General features: G+C 39.1%; 1 protein-coding gene across 2 annotated transcripts in view; it reads left to right on the top strand.

Moving 5' to 3' along the window:
- The window catches only part of side-III (sidestep III), a 139,221-nt gene that overhangs the window by 51,207 nt on the left and 71,079 nt on the right, over positions 1 to 16,935 (top strand). For both annotated transcript variants that reach the window (XM_065230503.1, XM_065230494.1), the window contains exons 6-8: positions 6,134 to 6,385; positions 9,507 to 9,629; positions 9,848 to 11,245. In XM_065230503.1, coding sequence (XP_065086575.1) covers positions 6,134 to 6,385; positions 9,507 to 9,629; positions 9,848 to 11,245 — 1,773 coding nt within the window. The remainder of the gene's footprint in view (positions 1 to 6,133; positions 6,386 to 9,506; positions 9,630 to 9,847; positions 11,246 to 16,935) is intronic.

Below are 16,935 nucleotides of genomic sequence, written 5' to 3'. Positions count from 1 at the left end.
TTGTCCAAATTTGTTGCAAATGTTTGTTTCCAGAAAGCTTCCTCTTCATCAGAGCGTCTCTCGATTATTGGACGTAACTCTGGACAAGGGTTTTCTTTGTGGCTTTTGATGAAGGGTAGCAATCGCTTCTGCAGGAACTCTTTCTGGTAAATCTCCTTGTTGATTGAGCTTGTATTGACGAAGATTTACTATTTCGGACACACGTGCAAATTGCTTGCCAAATAAGGTATCTTTTGGGAAATTAGTTCCCGTAGTGACAAGTCAGGATTTGCATTACATCCGTACAAAATTCGCTCGCGCACGTGTTTTTCATTCGTCGCTATTTTGAACCCTAAACATGGAATGTAGACACCAATCATAGTCTTTTTCATCAATGACTCCCAGCTATACCTCAGCGAAATTTTTCACTCTAACGTGCAATATTTCAAAAGTAACAGTGATTTTAGGGTGTCCGGATTAATGTGGATATAAATCTTATGATACTTAGTATATATGTATTACATATATACTTGATGGCTGAACATTTACGAGAGTCCCAAATGTAGGATATTGAACGCCCTGCCGTTTGAACTAGGCAGACTGCATAGCTGATATTCCCGTGTAATACATCTATTTAACCAAAAGTTTTCATTTGAACAATACTTAGCAGTAAATGGTGCAATGTTTGCAATCTAAATTGGGAATTTTATAATGAAAGCAAATGTGGAACAAAACACAATCATTCAATGCATTAGAAAAATTTGCACAGTATTTACTGACCAATCATGACCCCAATTCACTAGGAAGGTTAATAATGCTAGTATTTGTTGTTATACGAAACGGATAAAAACGGCCAAAACCAGCGGTGGAATCGTGTTCACCCCAAACCAGTCCTTATTGACGAAAACACACAGCGTACCATTAAATTCCTGTATTTCCTGTTAAATTTTGTAACAGCTAATTGGAAGCATGAGCGAGCAAAAATAGTCTCGCTGCTACAAAACATGTTTTTATGAACCACACCACCCACCCACCGAGGTTTCTCATCATTGGGAAGAGGAGAAGCGAAACGCACAGCCCATTTAGCCATTGTTGTATGATGGAAAATTCGAAACGTGCTACTTTAGCAACAGTGAGAACTGAAGCGGATGGTCTGGACGGATGGGATGATGCTCTGTCAGCGAGCGTGGTCATCAAAATGAACCGTCCATATGAAAAAACAGCACAATGATGATTATGATGATGATGATTTTTCATTTGGAAAATGAGCAGTTTTATCATTCGTCGCCACTTTTTGCGTAGAACATGGCTACAGTGCGTGAGATCGATTTTACCTTTGACTGGTCTGCTCATTGGACAGTCTAGCAGCTCTTTATGATTGTGGGTGGCATTGCGAGACGGAAAATTGGAAGTGGAGGAAAACTTTCCGCGCGTGATTCCGTTTTATTGCTATGGCGAACAGTAACGCAACGAAGCCAACGAGTCGTGCAGCTCACCAAGAGTGAGTGGGATGAATATTTCAGTCTCGAATAGCTCGCCATTTCCAATTCCTCTTCCCAGGGAAGTTTTTTGGTGCCTATTGAGTGCAAACATCGACATTAACAAGCTGGTTATTTTGTGTTGTGTTACCACAGTAGAGAGTGTGCAATAAAACTTAATAACGAAATAATTATTAATGTTTAACAGGCGTACTTCAGAGTCGATTACAACCGCCACTAGGCTTCCATTGGGTCTAGAATGGGAAAATAGCACAATAGGACTCACTGTTGAGGCTTCCGCCGAGTTGGCCAGTTGCTACTAGGAGAAAATTAATAACCCGATGCGATTAATTGATACGTCTGCACTGTGATAGCCAAGATGGGCTTTATACCCTAGAGGTTGGCGTCAGTTTGGGGATATTGAACGAAATATGGCCAGTAAGAACGGTTGTTTTTGAATCGAGTAAGAAGCTATTATTTACGTAATTTTAGCATAGGTACTGGGTAAGCATTGATCATTCTTATTGATGTGTCAAACGTATAAAGCTAAACCCCCCGAGAGGTGGGGAAGGGGGCCACTCGAATTGAATCTATGTAAATAGGTCGCCACCATCCTAGTTTGAGTATTGCCCTGTATTTTCCTTCACTTATCAGACAGATTAAATTCTGTAATCGTTCTGAATTCAACGTATTGCTAAATGTTGCAGAGACACTAACGTGAAACAAGAATCTTCTAAAAATACGATCCAAATATATAATACATATACAAATTTGAAGTACATGTTCCATGGACAGATTGTTTGATAAGAGCGCGTAAAATGCATTGCAACTTGTGGAATGAAATGCAAATATCTAAAATGACAGTACACATTACCTCCTAGACTCCCGTTGTCAATCCACTCAATTGTCTATTTGTCTCTTCAATGATGTCTTAGTGCTCTCTCTTATTTTTACAAACTTTTTCTGTTCACATATGTTGAGTTTATTCAGCATTATTAAAAAAAAAAAAATTGAAAATCTCGATTTTGACCACAACGCAAATGGGACAAACTTGCGATCTAGACAGTTTCAGAACGCCCTCCTCGTGCGTAGACACGTATTTTTTTTGTTTAAATTTGTATTGACCGTAAATACTTACCAAAGTGTAAACGTTTAAAAAATGCCGTGAAGTTGTTTTTTTTTTATCTTCCTTTGAAATCGAAAAGATAGATACTTCTTTGGTAAATATCTAGTTTCGTGAAAAAAATCAGATTGGTTGTTTGAGCATGTTGTTTACAACACCCTCTTTTTTTGTATAACTCTCAATATACTCGTAATTGTGATGAAAAACTGATCCTTATATTTGTTTTTAAGAAAATATGTTTTGATCACATCAAAGTTTTGCAAACAATGGAAAATACCGTAATGATCCAATTTTGTAGCTCTCTTATTGAAAATCATTTCAAATGCGAAACCCATCCGCATTTTTAGCGTTCTTATTACTCCAAAGTATCCCTTAAACATCCATCTTGATGAGGGCGTCCCCGGCGTAGTGGTTAGCATCCATGTCTTTCACATCAAAGTCACGAGTTCAAATCTCAGCCCCGGACAAGTCACGAATGACCTTAGAGCGTTAAAGTGACTATACAAAAAAACCTATCTTGAAGATGAAAAAGAAATTTTTTAAATAAATTATTGAAAGTTAAAAGTCTACTGCGTGGAGGTGCTGTCTATGTTCCCCTGATTGTCGTATTCTCAACATGTTTATATTTTTAATGATCTGTTATTCTATGGGAATTACAATCTCAGGAATGGATAGGTGTAGTTTTTACACTGCAATTATATATTATAAGAGATACTTTTTCAAACTGCGAAAAAATTACCTTTACTCCAATTAAGGCCTATACTCGAACAAAAAAAAATGCACCAGACAAAAGTGTTCGCCAAAAAATTATTTTAAGTCGGATTTTATTGAAACTTTCAGGGAATGAACTAATACATATGGATTATGTTTCGGCATAATTACTTAGTTCAATTTCCTTTCCATCGCTGAAAGCCCGCACCTTTCCCTTAAGACCCCTCATTTCATTTTGTGCAATGGTGGAGCCGATCTTTTTGGTCACTTTCATCCATTCTTTCTTCAACTCCAGCTCGTTCTTAAACACCTTGGACGATTTTCGAACTTTGGCCTTCATTATGGCCCAAAATCTTTCCACCGGACGAATCTCTGGTGAATTTGGGGGGTTGGCGGTTTTTGGTACAAAAACAACGTTATTGTCTCTGTACCAATCCAACGTCGATCGCGCGTAATGGCATGATGCCAGGTCCGGTCAAAATAATGTCTCGCCTCCGTGGGACCACAGGAAGGGCAACAGACGCTTCTGGAGGCACTCGGTGCGGTAAATTTCGCTGTTGATGGTACGCATTGTGATGTACGGTTTACTTAGTTTACCGCATTGGCATATGGCCTGCCAGAGCAAGTATTTTTTGGCGAATTTGTCCACTTTCTTCTTCCTTATGTCTTCCGGAACATCAAACCGTGATTTGGCAACGTAGAACTCCAGCCCCGGTATCTGCTTTGCGTCTGCCTTGATGTAGGTTTCGTCATCCATAACCACACACATCGGTTTCGTTAACCACTCTCGATACAGCTTCCTTGCGTGGGATTTGGCGGCCATGTTTTGTTGATCACGCCGGTTCGGTGCCTTCCGGACCTTGAATACACGAAGCCCAGCTCGTTTCATGGTTTGCTGAACGAACCAGGCGGAACACTTTGCCCTCAGAGATCCCAGCCGAGGTCGGTGGGATTTTTCTGAGGCATAAAAATCTCTGGTCACGTCTTCCTTCGGAAGGGAAGTAAAGCCGTTGGTCCCGGCCCATGTGTGTTGTGAATGGGTGCGATATCCTACGCAGGTGTGGAAGCTGCCTTCCTGCACATTCGATTGTCGTCAATGGATGGCAATCGATGTCCGTCGGTGATTGGCACTAGATTGCGGAACAGAGACCGACGTTAAATAAAGGAAAGAAGACTTTGCCATCAGAGCCGCGTCGCGAATCGAAAGGTTCGGATTACGCTTGAAATAATCCAACACCTTCCGGGCCTTCACAGGGTCAGCTGTCTTCGATTTTCTTCCACTTCCAGCCCGCCGCTCGGTCGTCTGGGACTCCTTAAACGATTTTACCACCCGAGACACAGTTGTATGGGTGATTTCCAGTTGTCTTCCGATCCATCTCATGGTCGCAGTCGGATTTTCCATGACGGCGCGCAAAATTCTTTGGCGATGTTCACCTTGTTTCGATGACATCTCAATAACCACTGAACCGATTGTTATGAAATTTTGCACATGTAAACAATTCACTCCAAACTAGTTGTACCTAGATTTTCAACAACCACGGATAAAAAAGTTACACATGGATAAAAATGGTGCATTTTTTTCGAGTACAAGCCTTAACAGTATACTGCATAAGATATAACCAATGCCAACAGATTCCTTAAGTTTTTTCTTGAAAAATCGGATTTATTTGATACACTTTCTTCCGTGACCACACGAGCTTAAGGGGCATCATAGCCTAGTCAGTAACGGCACGGTATTAGCCGGAGATGGCGGGTTCGATTCTCGATCCGGTCGAAGAAATCTTTTGGGTTGGAAATTTTCTCAACTGCCCTGGGCATAGAGTATGATTGTGCTTGCCACACAATATACAAATTCATGCATTGGTATTGGAATCGAAAGCTCTCAATTAATAACTGTGAAAGTGCATGTAGAACACTAAGTTGAGAGCACGCAATAACATAATATGCGCTACGTAGTAAGCTTGAAATGCGAATAAGAAGAAGAAGATGAGCTAAAAATTGTAATACATTGTTACGATTTTATTCCCAGTGTGCATTAATTTTACCCGGAAAATCCAGTAACAAATGCTAGATATCTAAGCCTCTACTGGATAGGTTAATGGGAGGCTCCCGCACCGATGGATGTAATACCAAGTTGTCAACTAGCAACATGTTGAAACATGAGATCCACAAAGGTTGACGTCCAACGCTCCCAGAATCATAATAACAGAGGATTATTAATTAGTTTCATTCTACGAAACTGAGCTATTTTGAGGCGAGGTGATTATAAGATAAAACAGTTATTACTCGTTTTCGACAAATTTTCCCCGAGACAAAAGATGACACGACAGGAAAGTTTTGCGCCGTTTAGAGCTGTTTGTCTTTTCACAAGAAATTCTCAATATCAAACCACAACTATACAGCTCGAGGACGTGAATTTCAAACATAAACACAAAAGCACAACAGTCTCAAGAGCGCTATGCATAATAATAAAATTCACTTTATCCTCTGTTAGCCAGGAGCCTTTTCACTGTAGTCTCCTCCCAATCTATACGAAACGGCACTGGGTGGGATATGTATGCCCTGAAGTTCGCGAACAGCTCTGGCACTACTTCTGTGTAGCAGCTTATAAAAGCAAAACCAGTGACACGGATGCAATGAGAGCGTAAAACGTTGCCCGAATGAATAAAAATGAATAAATTAAAAATTCTTCCTTTCCGGTACGGTACGCGGAACCTCTCAGCCAGACGGGCCTGGCTGGGGCTTGAAGTATATTCTGTGGCTAGCGTTCCGTTCTGTGGGATGAATATTTAGTATATTGCTTATGTATGTTTGTTTTTCCTCCTATGCTGTTTTTCCGCAGTTGCACCGGTTTGCGCCTCCAGCAGTATCATGATCGTTGGTGCATCACTGGACGAAACGGTTCCGGTTCCATGCCATGTTGTATCCAATCCACGGGACGTTTCATTCGACTGGAACTTCTCCAATAGTGGCGAACGCTTCGAGGTAACCAGTGGTCAATTTAATCTGCTGCAGGATTTTCACTCGTCAACTTCGGACAGCGACGAGCTCGGTGAGATGCCATCGGTCTTCAGCGGGTCAGAAGAGAACCTAGGTAAGTGTTTGGAAAAATGTCATATCGAGATTTATCGTGTTGAGTTGAATTGGCATTGATGGGATGCAGTATGCAAATTCCAGTGGGATGTAATCTTTGCAATCAATTAACAAATCACAATGCTTTTATTTGTTATGTTTGAAATTCAACCAATTGAAGAGTAGGTTGCACATGTTGTCGTACTATTCAGTTGTTACATATTAACTTACCCCATGCAGTCTTTATTGATAAACCTATATCAATACAGCTCCCACACCTGGACCCTATCTATCGACCCATTAACTCATGAACCGGGGACCAACGGCTTTACTTCCCGAAGGAAAGCGTGATCAGAGATGTTATGCCTCAGAACATCCCGGCGACGTCAACTGGGATTGAACCCTGTGAGTGGGGTGAGAGGTAATCACGCTTACCACTACACCACCGGTGTCGCTGATTTTGTCCTGTTTAGCAAGTAATATTGCACCATATTGTTGACACGAGTGAAGTGCACCTACTTTGATGTGATAGGGGAAATAGCTCTAATGTTGGCCTATGGATCTAAGATTGGGCCCATCGCAAATAATCTGCTATTTATCAATTTTATCTAGATGAACGCATCATTAGGACAGTACTTATGGATATTTTTGGTCGATATGGAAAATTTAGTCGATTGCTGAATTTATGTATGGGCCCAAATTAGGGCATTTAGGCCGACATTACATCCATTTCCCCTATCAAAATATTTTTTTTTGCTGTGTAGAAAGTACCGGGTTTTAAGGTTTCTGTTTCATTCTTGGTCCAACCACCAAGAATGCACTCAATTTAAATAGAGCGTCCTAGGGAGAAGTTTTTTGCTTAAAGATGTGCATTTCATATTATTGAGAAATGCTACCTTGATGTCTTGGGTCTATGATTTACTAATTTCCGCACTTTAGGCGATATCTCATTTTATTACGTATATGAGAGTCGTGATCTGCATTGAACTGTTTTCTGTAATGTTTTCGTCCAGTGAATGTTTTAACTACACACTTAGAAATCTACTTTTATATTAGACGTGCGTTTTGGACTTAAATCATGGAACGTAAACTAAAACATAAGCAACTCGATGAAGAGAGCGTTTGATTGAATAGATTTCTCGTTTCTTTAAACTAATTCTTATGTCAAAAGGGCCGCTTACATGTGTCGGTCTCAGTGAACCGTAATTTACATGACTTTTTTTTTTTGTAGCGTGTAAGTATTTTTTTTTCAATGCACTAGAAAGCCATCTTGTTTCTTTTAAGTAAACTGGCATAGGAAACCAGAAGAATATTTCTTGTAAGTCCAAATTATGAGCTGTGATAAAACCAAATTTGGAAATTGATTTTCCTAAATGTGAAAATAATCTTCAGGGTAATTATGTCAATGATTACAATCAACTGCTCAAGATGGATTGTAATGTGTGCACAATAAATTGAGGGATACCATACACCAGAATTGATTACTAATCATGAATTTTGTGTACGAAATATTTGTTAACGCAAACCCTAGCAATGAATTCTCTTTAGTATATAAGACCTACAGTTGTGTTCAATATGATAGCAGCGCATGCCGATTTCCATACAAAATGGTCAACTGCATACAAACATGATGTAACTTTGTTATGATGTAACAACTCCATACAAACATGATGTAACTTTGTTGAGCTGAAACGTTCGCCACAGAACTACAAATATGTTCAATTTACGATTACGATTACAAAATACCAAATTTTTAGAAGCATCTTTTGGAAAGAAAGACATTAGGTAAAATTGTTCAAAATAATAGCAGTTTTTTATTTGAATTTTTATGTACTGCAAATATTTTAAACATTTTTAATTATTATGTACATTTGTTAATTGGGTGAGGATTGTTAGAATTTTGAGAAATGTAAAATTTTAAATCTCAAAATTGAGCTGAAATGCAAATTATTAGTACTGCTATTATTTTGAACAATTTTAACTTGTGTCTCACTTTCCGGCAGGTGCTTTCAAAAATTGGTATTTTGTAATCGTAAAATTGAACATATTTGTAACTACTGTGGTGAACATTTCATCTCAGTTGATCTTAAGAAAACAAAGTTACAACTTGTCCAAGTTGACCATTTTGTATGGAAACCGGCATGCGCTGCTATTATATTCACTTTCGATCAATACCAAAAATGTACCCTTTCTTATCATTAGCCTTCGGATAACGAGAAAAGAGAATTTTGAATAGGACTTTTGCTCTCTTATCAATCCACTGAACTTGCATATATTACTATACACTAACTAGAATTGACCTTTCTTTAAACGCTAATTTAGTCGCGATCTAGTGCCTAATCCGAAAGAAAGAAATTTAAACACAAAAAGGGTTGTTGCAAGTACCTATTTTAAGTTCATGTGTGCTAGAATTTGAAATTTTATATCAAATCATAGGGGGCTCGCAAAAAATTGTAGATACGCTTTCCGTTTAAACTTTCCCCCGCGCATTTCATCAACTTTTCAAACAACTGAGTTAGCGGCGCCGGTGCTGTAGTGGTAAGCGTGATTACCTCTCACCCCAGCAGGCCTGGGTTCAATCCCAGTCGACGCCACCGGGATGTTCTGAGGGTATAACATCTCTGATGCCTTCCTTCAGAAGGGAAGTAAAGCCGTTGGTCCCCGGTTCATGAGTTAATGGGTTGATAGGTAGGGTCCAGGTGTGGGAGCTGCCTCCCTGGCGTCGGTAGCATTTGGTGCTCAGCACGGAAAACAAGATCGACGGAAAACAAATCAAAGGAAATAAACATTATTTTACTCACCAAATCGATGAATAAGCTTAAGTAGACAAATCTGTTTGAATTAGTCAAATGCAAAAAATGAGCTAGGTGCTCAAATCAACAGCACTACTGAGTAGGTAATGACCCTTAATCTGATGGTCTTGTTATCTTGCGTAAGGTGGTTCGGATTCACGATAAATATTAGCTTGATTATTTTGGAAATAATTCCTGTTGGGTGCATTTTCCACTGCGACCACTCAAGACGCTTACTATAATCCAATTTTTCGACATAAAACAAGTGGCCCTTGATAATCTGAAACAGATTTGGTCATACATTTCACAGTATCTTACATAACACCTAATATAACCATTATCTCGTTTCAGAAACCATTTACGAGCTTCTCTACACCCCCAAAAGCGAGAGAGACTATGGCACTCTAGCTTGCTGGGGGAAAAACTCGATTGGCAAGCAACTCGAACCGTGTCTGTTTCAGGTCGTTCCCGCAGGTAAGTGATAACGTCGCATTTCTCATTCAAGTTCTAATAACATGTCACACTGAAAGCAAGAACTTCACAAAACAGAAAAAAAGAAAATTGCTTACTGCCACATTTCCAATCCAATTTTCACCTAATTATCACCGTCCCCAGAATAATACCAAATATTTTACTTGTGTTTCCTTCTCTATCCTCTGCTACTTCTACTGACTGGAAACCGAAAAACTCAGCAAAACCGGCACCGTTGCGCAACTGCACCCTACGGCCATACTCGACGCTGCTGGCGCCTCACGGTACTACGTCTAATTCATCTGCAGCGTCAGCATCTTCGTCTTCGTCTTCGACGTCGTTTTACTACGGCTTGCCTGGAAGCAGTAGCAACATGGAAACGGCCGCCGCAACCTCGTTGGCGTCGTCATCAAATGGTGCCACCACCATAGGTCAGCATTATCGAGAATCTAATTATATCAGCACACAATTCGTTAAAGATCGAAACGTGTCAAACGAGCGAACTAATATTACAAAATTTAATCAGAAAAGTACGTCTCATGGTACTGGTGTTAGTGGTGGTGGTGGCACTGTATCGAGAAGACGTGAACAGATCAAACAGAAAAATGCCACCCACGGATACGACAGGATGAGCACTATGGGACTGAGTGGTAGTCATGGAAGAATTAGTGCAGCTAGTCACAGAGTTGGATTGACCTCCGATGAAGCAGACGAGGACGACGAAGGAGACGAAAGAGGGGAGCTACGGGAAGTGGCCCAAATATCATCAGCACTCGCAACATCCGCATCGGGTGAAGTAGCAGGATCAGCAACATCCGGTTCGTCTAGTTTTTCGCCATCAACGGGATCGTTCTCGTCATCAGATTCGTCCTCGTTGGCATCGACCGACGACGAAGAGAATAGGAGAAAAACAATTTCGAATAATGAAAGAACTAGTAGCATGAATTTGTTTAACACCGTAACGCTAGTAGAAGAGAGCTTCCAATCTAACTCCTATTCGACTGATGGCACTGGAAACCGGTTGCAAGCTGCAAGAACTACGCCCGATGCTAATCACAGACTGGCGAAAAGAGAGAAACGTTTTAATGAAAATCTAGAAAATGAAATAAATAAAACACATTTCGATGATGATGATGAAATTTTCAATAGCAGCACCACTGGCAATCAGGACGAGGAAAGCATTAGAACTATCAAACCTGGTAGCAGCAGCAGCAGTAGTAGTAGCATTAGTTCGAATGCCGGCACTAGTGCCAACAGTGAAAGGAATAATTATCGTAGCACGGCCAGAGAGGCACCGATTGCAGCGAAATTGAGATCCAATAATATTCGGTACAATCGGTACCATTCGATGGAAACGGCTGCTGGTGCCACTGGAGGAGGGGGTCCGAGGAATACAGGTGCTGCCGGTTATAATTCCGGAATCGGTCTACATTCGTTTAGCCATTATATGGAGAGCGTAGAGGTTCCTACAACGATGGAGCTTGAGTGTGTAGCTGGATACGACGGAGGATTACCGCAGCATTTTTTTCTTGAAGCCTATGACTCGAGAACCCGCAAACTTCGACTCAACATCACAAGTGCACTTAACGACGTACCATTGTTTCGTATTGATCTTTCTGGTAGGTATTGTTTTTATTTTTGCTTTTAAGGTGAAATGGTAAGTCATTCAACAATCGCTATCCTTACATTCATTATACACGTGTTATGGTACGTGTACGAAAGACTTATTCGAACTAAAATAGTAAATCACTGATTACATACCTGATAATATGGGTCGAAATTGTATGGACTAGATTTGGATACACATTTTAAACTATGACACCAAAATATTACGAATTCATCACCGCGGACGTCATCAATATTCAAACAAGGTCAATTAGTTTTTTTTTGTACTGCTCAGGGCATGAATTTTCAAAAACAGCATTTACTAGCTTTTTTGGAACCTTTAAAAAAAAAAGTACGGTGCGTGTTTCTGAATTCAATTTCAAGTGATTCCACTTTCAAAGTAGAATATTTATTAATAATTAGAAAATGTATGAATGCAATGGTAGAAAATGCGAGTCGTGAATACATTTCTAAGATGAAGCATAATGGTTTGCATATTTTTTCTAAACACCGCATAACGGCGGTGTGTGTATCAATCATCAATGTTACTTTCTGGTTGAACTGACCGAAGCCATCAGCTGATATGAAAAAGGCGGTAAAAGGATGATGCCAACACAAAAACAAACCTGAGGTCTGAGTTCTGGAATCATTTTTGGGCAGGTCGTATGTCATCTACTACGATTACTTGACTTGGTTTAACTTGGTAGTTGACACAAGATTATTTTCTGTACTATCCACCCCCTAGGTGGTCGTTAGTTTTGACAAATTGAATAATTTAATAGAAATCAAGTGATCGTTTCAATCCTTGGTGATACAAATAATCTTTGAAAAGTTATTACCGTTGAAATTTAAACCAAAAAAAAAAATTCTTTTTTATTTATGTTCTACATATTTTCCAGCAGCTATGTTTACAGTAATGCTTGATGTACACTCACACCATTAGAGCATAATTGATAATCAGTTCACTGACACATAGAAATGAGGGGAAATAATAAAAAAGGCTGCAGCACCAGAACACCATAAGCCGGGGTTAGATTGCTAAAGAAGAGATCGCTTCATCTTCAGTACGAGAAATTCCTATACGTGCATGTTTATTTTTCGCTCTTATTTTCAATTTAAATGTCAAACACAAAGCATTAGTATTGATTGCAGTAAACACTTGACCTATAAGTTATCTTTACTACTAAATTTTTATTTATAATAACTAAATCACCTTTTATGGGTAGACATTCTTATAAGCGCCTAAGTTGAATAGTAAGGAACCAGTATTAATTAAAAGGCTATTAAAATTAGTACACTCAGGTCTTTTTTACGCTGGGGATATGTACCATGTAAGAAAAAACCTACCAAGTTTTTGATTTTTCACATGCAACAATATTTTAACAATATTAGATTTTAATGCCATTCGTAAATAGAGCACGCAGTGTTGGCAAAATCAGAAATCAATTGATATTATTCCGCTCTCATGCACTCGCAATATCACGCATGATATTGGAACAAAATATCATGCTTGTTATTGATTTTACAAGCTCCTTTGATATGGCGAGACTATTCACAACGTGAAAAAATCAAGCTGAGAGTTGACTCGACACAAAAATGATTCCATTGCACATTGTTTTCTTAGAAACAGAAAGCATAGTTTGCTATCTCTTTTTAATCTTCACCGATGGCAGACGCAAAGGAACTGCTGCAAGCCATTATGGAAGTTTCGGTGGCATTCGGGTGTAAAGCAGCTGCCGGCGCCGGTGGTGTAGTGGTAAGCGTGACTGCTTTCTAACACCCCGATGGGTCTGGGTTCAATCCCAGCCGAGGTCGGTGGGATTTTTCTGAGGCATAAAAATCTCTGGTCCAGTCTTGTAAGCGGTCACGGTAGTCGACACATTTTCTGTGATAATTGACTGCCTTTTCCTCCGACACTTGCAAAGCAAGCTATCATAGTACAGTACCAAACTAAAATGTCGTATGACAGGCTCTGTCATACGACACTGTCGCCGAAGACCGTCACGAATGTATGTATTTTAGTTTTTCTCATAATAAGAGCTGCTGATGGTGTGCTTGTGTGAATTCTGAAAATAGCAAGCAATGATGGCCTAGTAATAATATTTCTGATCAGAAATGGTTTGATTTACACCAAATTGAGGAATTACAACGAAATCACACATGTCATATGATAGCTAATTTGATAATTTTCTTTTAGCTCGAATGTTATTCTACCGCTCGTGTTGCGTGAGAGAGACGACGGTAGAGCATGAGTGTTCGAATACAAACAGACTGTCGCGCACGACAACGAAGCGAGTGTAGTAAAAAACGTCAACTGTTTCAACCCCTGCTCTGGTCACGTCTTCCTTCGGAAGGGAAGTAAAGCCGTTGGACGGCCCATGTGTGTGTTGAATGGGTGCGATATCCTACGCAGGTGTGGAAGCTGCTTTCCTACACATTCGATTGCCGTCAATGGATGGCAATCGATGTCCGTCGGAGATTGGCACTAGATTGCGGAACAGAGACCGACGTTAAATAAAGGAAAGAAGAAGAAGGGTGTAAAGCAAAAACCATTAAACTCAATCTCACCACAGTTTGGTGAGATTTGCAGTTGGTGAGTTTTGTTAGCTTGATATTCCGAGCTTCGATATCACAGCTTGCAAAATCAACTCCAAAAATTGGCTTGAGTGTATTTGAAACGACGTGATTTTTTATCATTGTTAGAATCAGCCTTTTATCGGTTATACCAAAGTTCACCAACTATTCCAATCTACACGGGAAAAAAAGAGTTCCCATATTCGTGAACCACAGCCGTGAACCATAGTTCACGGTGTATATTTGAGAAAATTTTGTTCTGGATAGCTGGCCGTGATTTTTAGTTCACGGTCCGTTCCCGTTTTCGGGAACGGATTTTTTTCCGAGTATTGTCTACCACTGTATACCCATCTTGTCCGGATCCTCCGACGACTTTCAATGCTGACCAGATCCAAAGCTGGATATTTTGCAATTAAAACATATTTTTGACTCCATTATGAAGCTGGAAATTATTTTTTCCTCTGTACATGGCATCCAAACATCGTCCAGCAGTTCTACAAATCGTTCAAAGACCATTCTGGAGTACCGTAAAACGGGGTAACATTGATAGTTTTTTAAAGTATATTCTTGACAGCAATGAATGTTTTTCAAATTTTATATTTTTAAAACAAGTACTGAGGATTCAAGAATCAATTCGTTAATAATATATTTAACGGAAATTAAAGCATTTGCACTTTTTTTTTTAGTTTTGTGACCAAACTCCAGTTGTTTTATTTGAGGTTACTTTGATAATGCTCGATGAATGTAGAAAAAAAAATGGGTGAAACACAAACAATTTAGTTCTTTAAATATGAAACTTTTAATGTGTATATAATCAGAAAACATCATAAGCAATAAGAATACAACATTGAATTTGTGATGGCTATATCGGAAATACATTTCATAAGTGATGATTTGAGTGCTTTTTCAAAAAGACGATAAACACAAAATTTGTTTTAAATATATTTATTAAATATGTAACACATACTATATAGACACTATATACAATATCAACGGAAATAGCTACAATATGGAACCAATGTTTTTAATTTGGAATAAGTGCAGCGAGTAAATTTAATCTTTACATTATACTATCAAAGTTACCCGCATTATTAAAGATACCCCGTTTTACGGTATATTGATACTACTTGACTGCCTTTAGGTGTGTCATGTAAATTCAGACATCTTTGTCATTGACATTTTCTTATACACTGAGACCTCCGTTTACGAATTTTTTTTTTTTAGACAGTAGGATTCAATTTACGTCCCTCGTTTTACGAAGTAAATCCCAAATAATCAGGTTTTTTATACAAAATGAATTCCAATAACGAGTATTTTTTTGTTATTTTGGGAAACTTGGAAATAGTGTGAAATATCCCACAATTTGGAATCTGAGTGACGTTTAGGGACCGGAAATCCATATTTGACACCATTTTAAAATCCAAGATGGCGGCTTCCGGCTAGAGAAAAACGGGGACATACTGTCAAATACCTCACAATATGGGTATTTTTGGAATCAGGGTGACGTGTAGGAGCCGGAAATCGATAACTGACGCCATTTTGAAATCCAAGTTGGTGGCTTCTGGTCTCAGAAACTTGTAAATTTTGTCAAATACCCCAGAATATGAGTATTTTTGGAATCGGAGTAACCTGTAGTGACCAGGAATCTATTTTTGACATCATTTTGAAATCCAAGATGATGGTTTATAGTTAGAGAAAGACTTGGAAAATCTGTAAAATACCCCACAATATGGATATTTTTGGAATCGTCCCATCCCTACATGTCACCTCGATTCTAAAAATACCCATAATGTGGGATATTTGACAGTATTGGTATGTTTTTCTCTAACTGAAAGCCACCATCTTGGATTTAAACCTGATATCAGACATTGGTTTCCTGTTACCCCGATTATTAAAATATCTATATTGTTGGGTTTTTGGCAGTATATCCCAGTTTTTCTGTAACCTGATGCCACCATCTTGGATTTCAAAAAGGCGTTAGGCATGGATTTCTGGCTCCTACACGTCACCCTGATTCCAAAAATACCAATATTGTTGTGTATTTGACAGTATTTTTCTGTTTTCTGTAACCGGAAGTAGCGGCTTGGATTTCAAAATGACATCATACATGAATTTTTGGTTCTAAAACGTAACCCCAATGGCAAAGATACCCATATTGTGGGTTATTTTACAGTATTTTACTATTTTTCTCTAACTGAAAGCTGCCATCTTGAATTTCAAAATGGCGTCAGATATGAGGTTTCAGTCCTAATACGTCACTTCGATTCCAAAAATACCCATATTGTGGGGTATTTTAATTTTTTTTTTCAAAAACCTCTATTTACGAAGTAAATCTCAAATAACGAGCTTTTTTTACGCACTAATTCGATTAACGAGCCCCCGGTTTGGTTCGTAAATGGAGGTTCCAGTACACTGAAAATGTTGGTGTCCCAATAAATTACATTTTTTCGATAGTTGTTTTGACGTTTTGAAACCAGATTTAATAGTTTAGTTGTCGTTATCCAATATCATTGTAAAAGTTGTCAGGCCGTTTTAGAGATTTTGACAATTCAAGGCTAAATAAGCAGCAACACCGGTGGTGTAGTAATAAGCATGATTGTCTCTCACCCCAAAAGGCCTAAGTTCAATCCCAGTCGGCGCAGTGTAGATTTTCTGAGGCATAAAATCTCTGATCACGTCTTTCTTCGGAAGGGAAGTTAAGCCGTTGGCCCCCAGTTCATGAGTTGTTGAGTCGCACAGTGGTGCAGCGAATCCATTCGCGTGGCCAAAACCTCTAGCGCCGTTGGTTTGCTTTCTACAGCGATACAATATTCTACAAAGTTGCTCAATATTAAAAGCGCCATCTTTTGAAAGTTTCATATTAGTTCATTTTTACGCCACATAGGTGGCGCTCGAGTCTATGTTTTGAACGGAGCATCCTAGCCGAATGGTTTTTAGGGAAAAGTTGTGTAATTTGTAGTGTTGAGAAATGTTGTCGAAGACATCAAAACTCTATGACTCACATTAAGCAAGATATTGGACAAAATTAGGAAAGCTACCCAACAAACAATTTTAGCTGCAGCTTAGCTTATACAGGCAAAAATTAGCTGCATAAGGCAAATTTTGGCTGTATAAGCTAATCTGCAGCTAA

This window comes from Ochlerotatus camptorhynchus, unplaced genomic scaffold (genome assembly GCF_037179485.1).
Source record: "Ochlerotatus camptorhynchus isolate MF236.1 unplaced genomic scaffold, CSIRO-AGI_Acam_v1.1 ptg000028l, whole genome shotgun sequence".
Classification (NCBI taxonomy): Eukaryota; Metazoa; Arthropoda; class Insecta; order Diptera; family Culicidae; genus Ochlerotatus; species Ochlerotatus camptorhynchus.
Note: the sequence above shows the minus strand (reverse complement) of the source record. Positions and strands in the feature narration are given on the sequence as shown.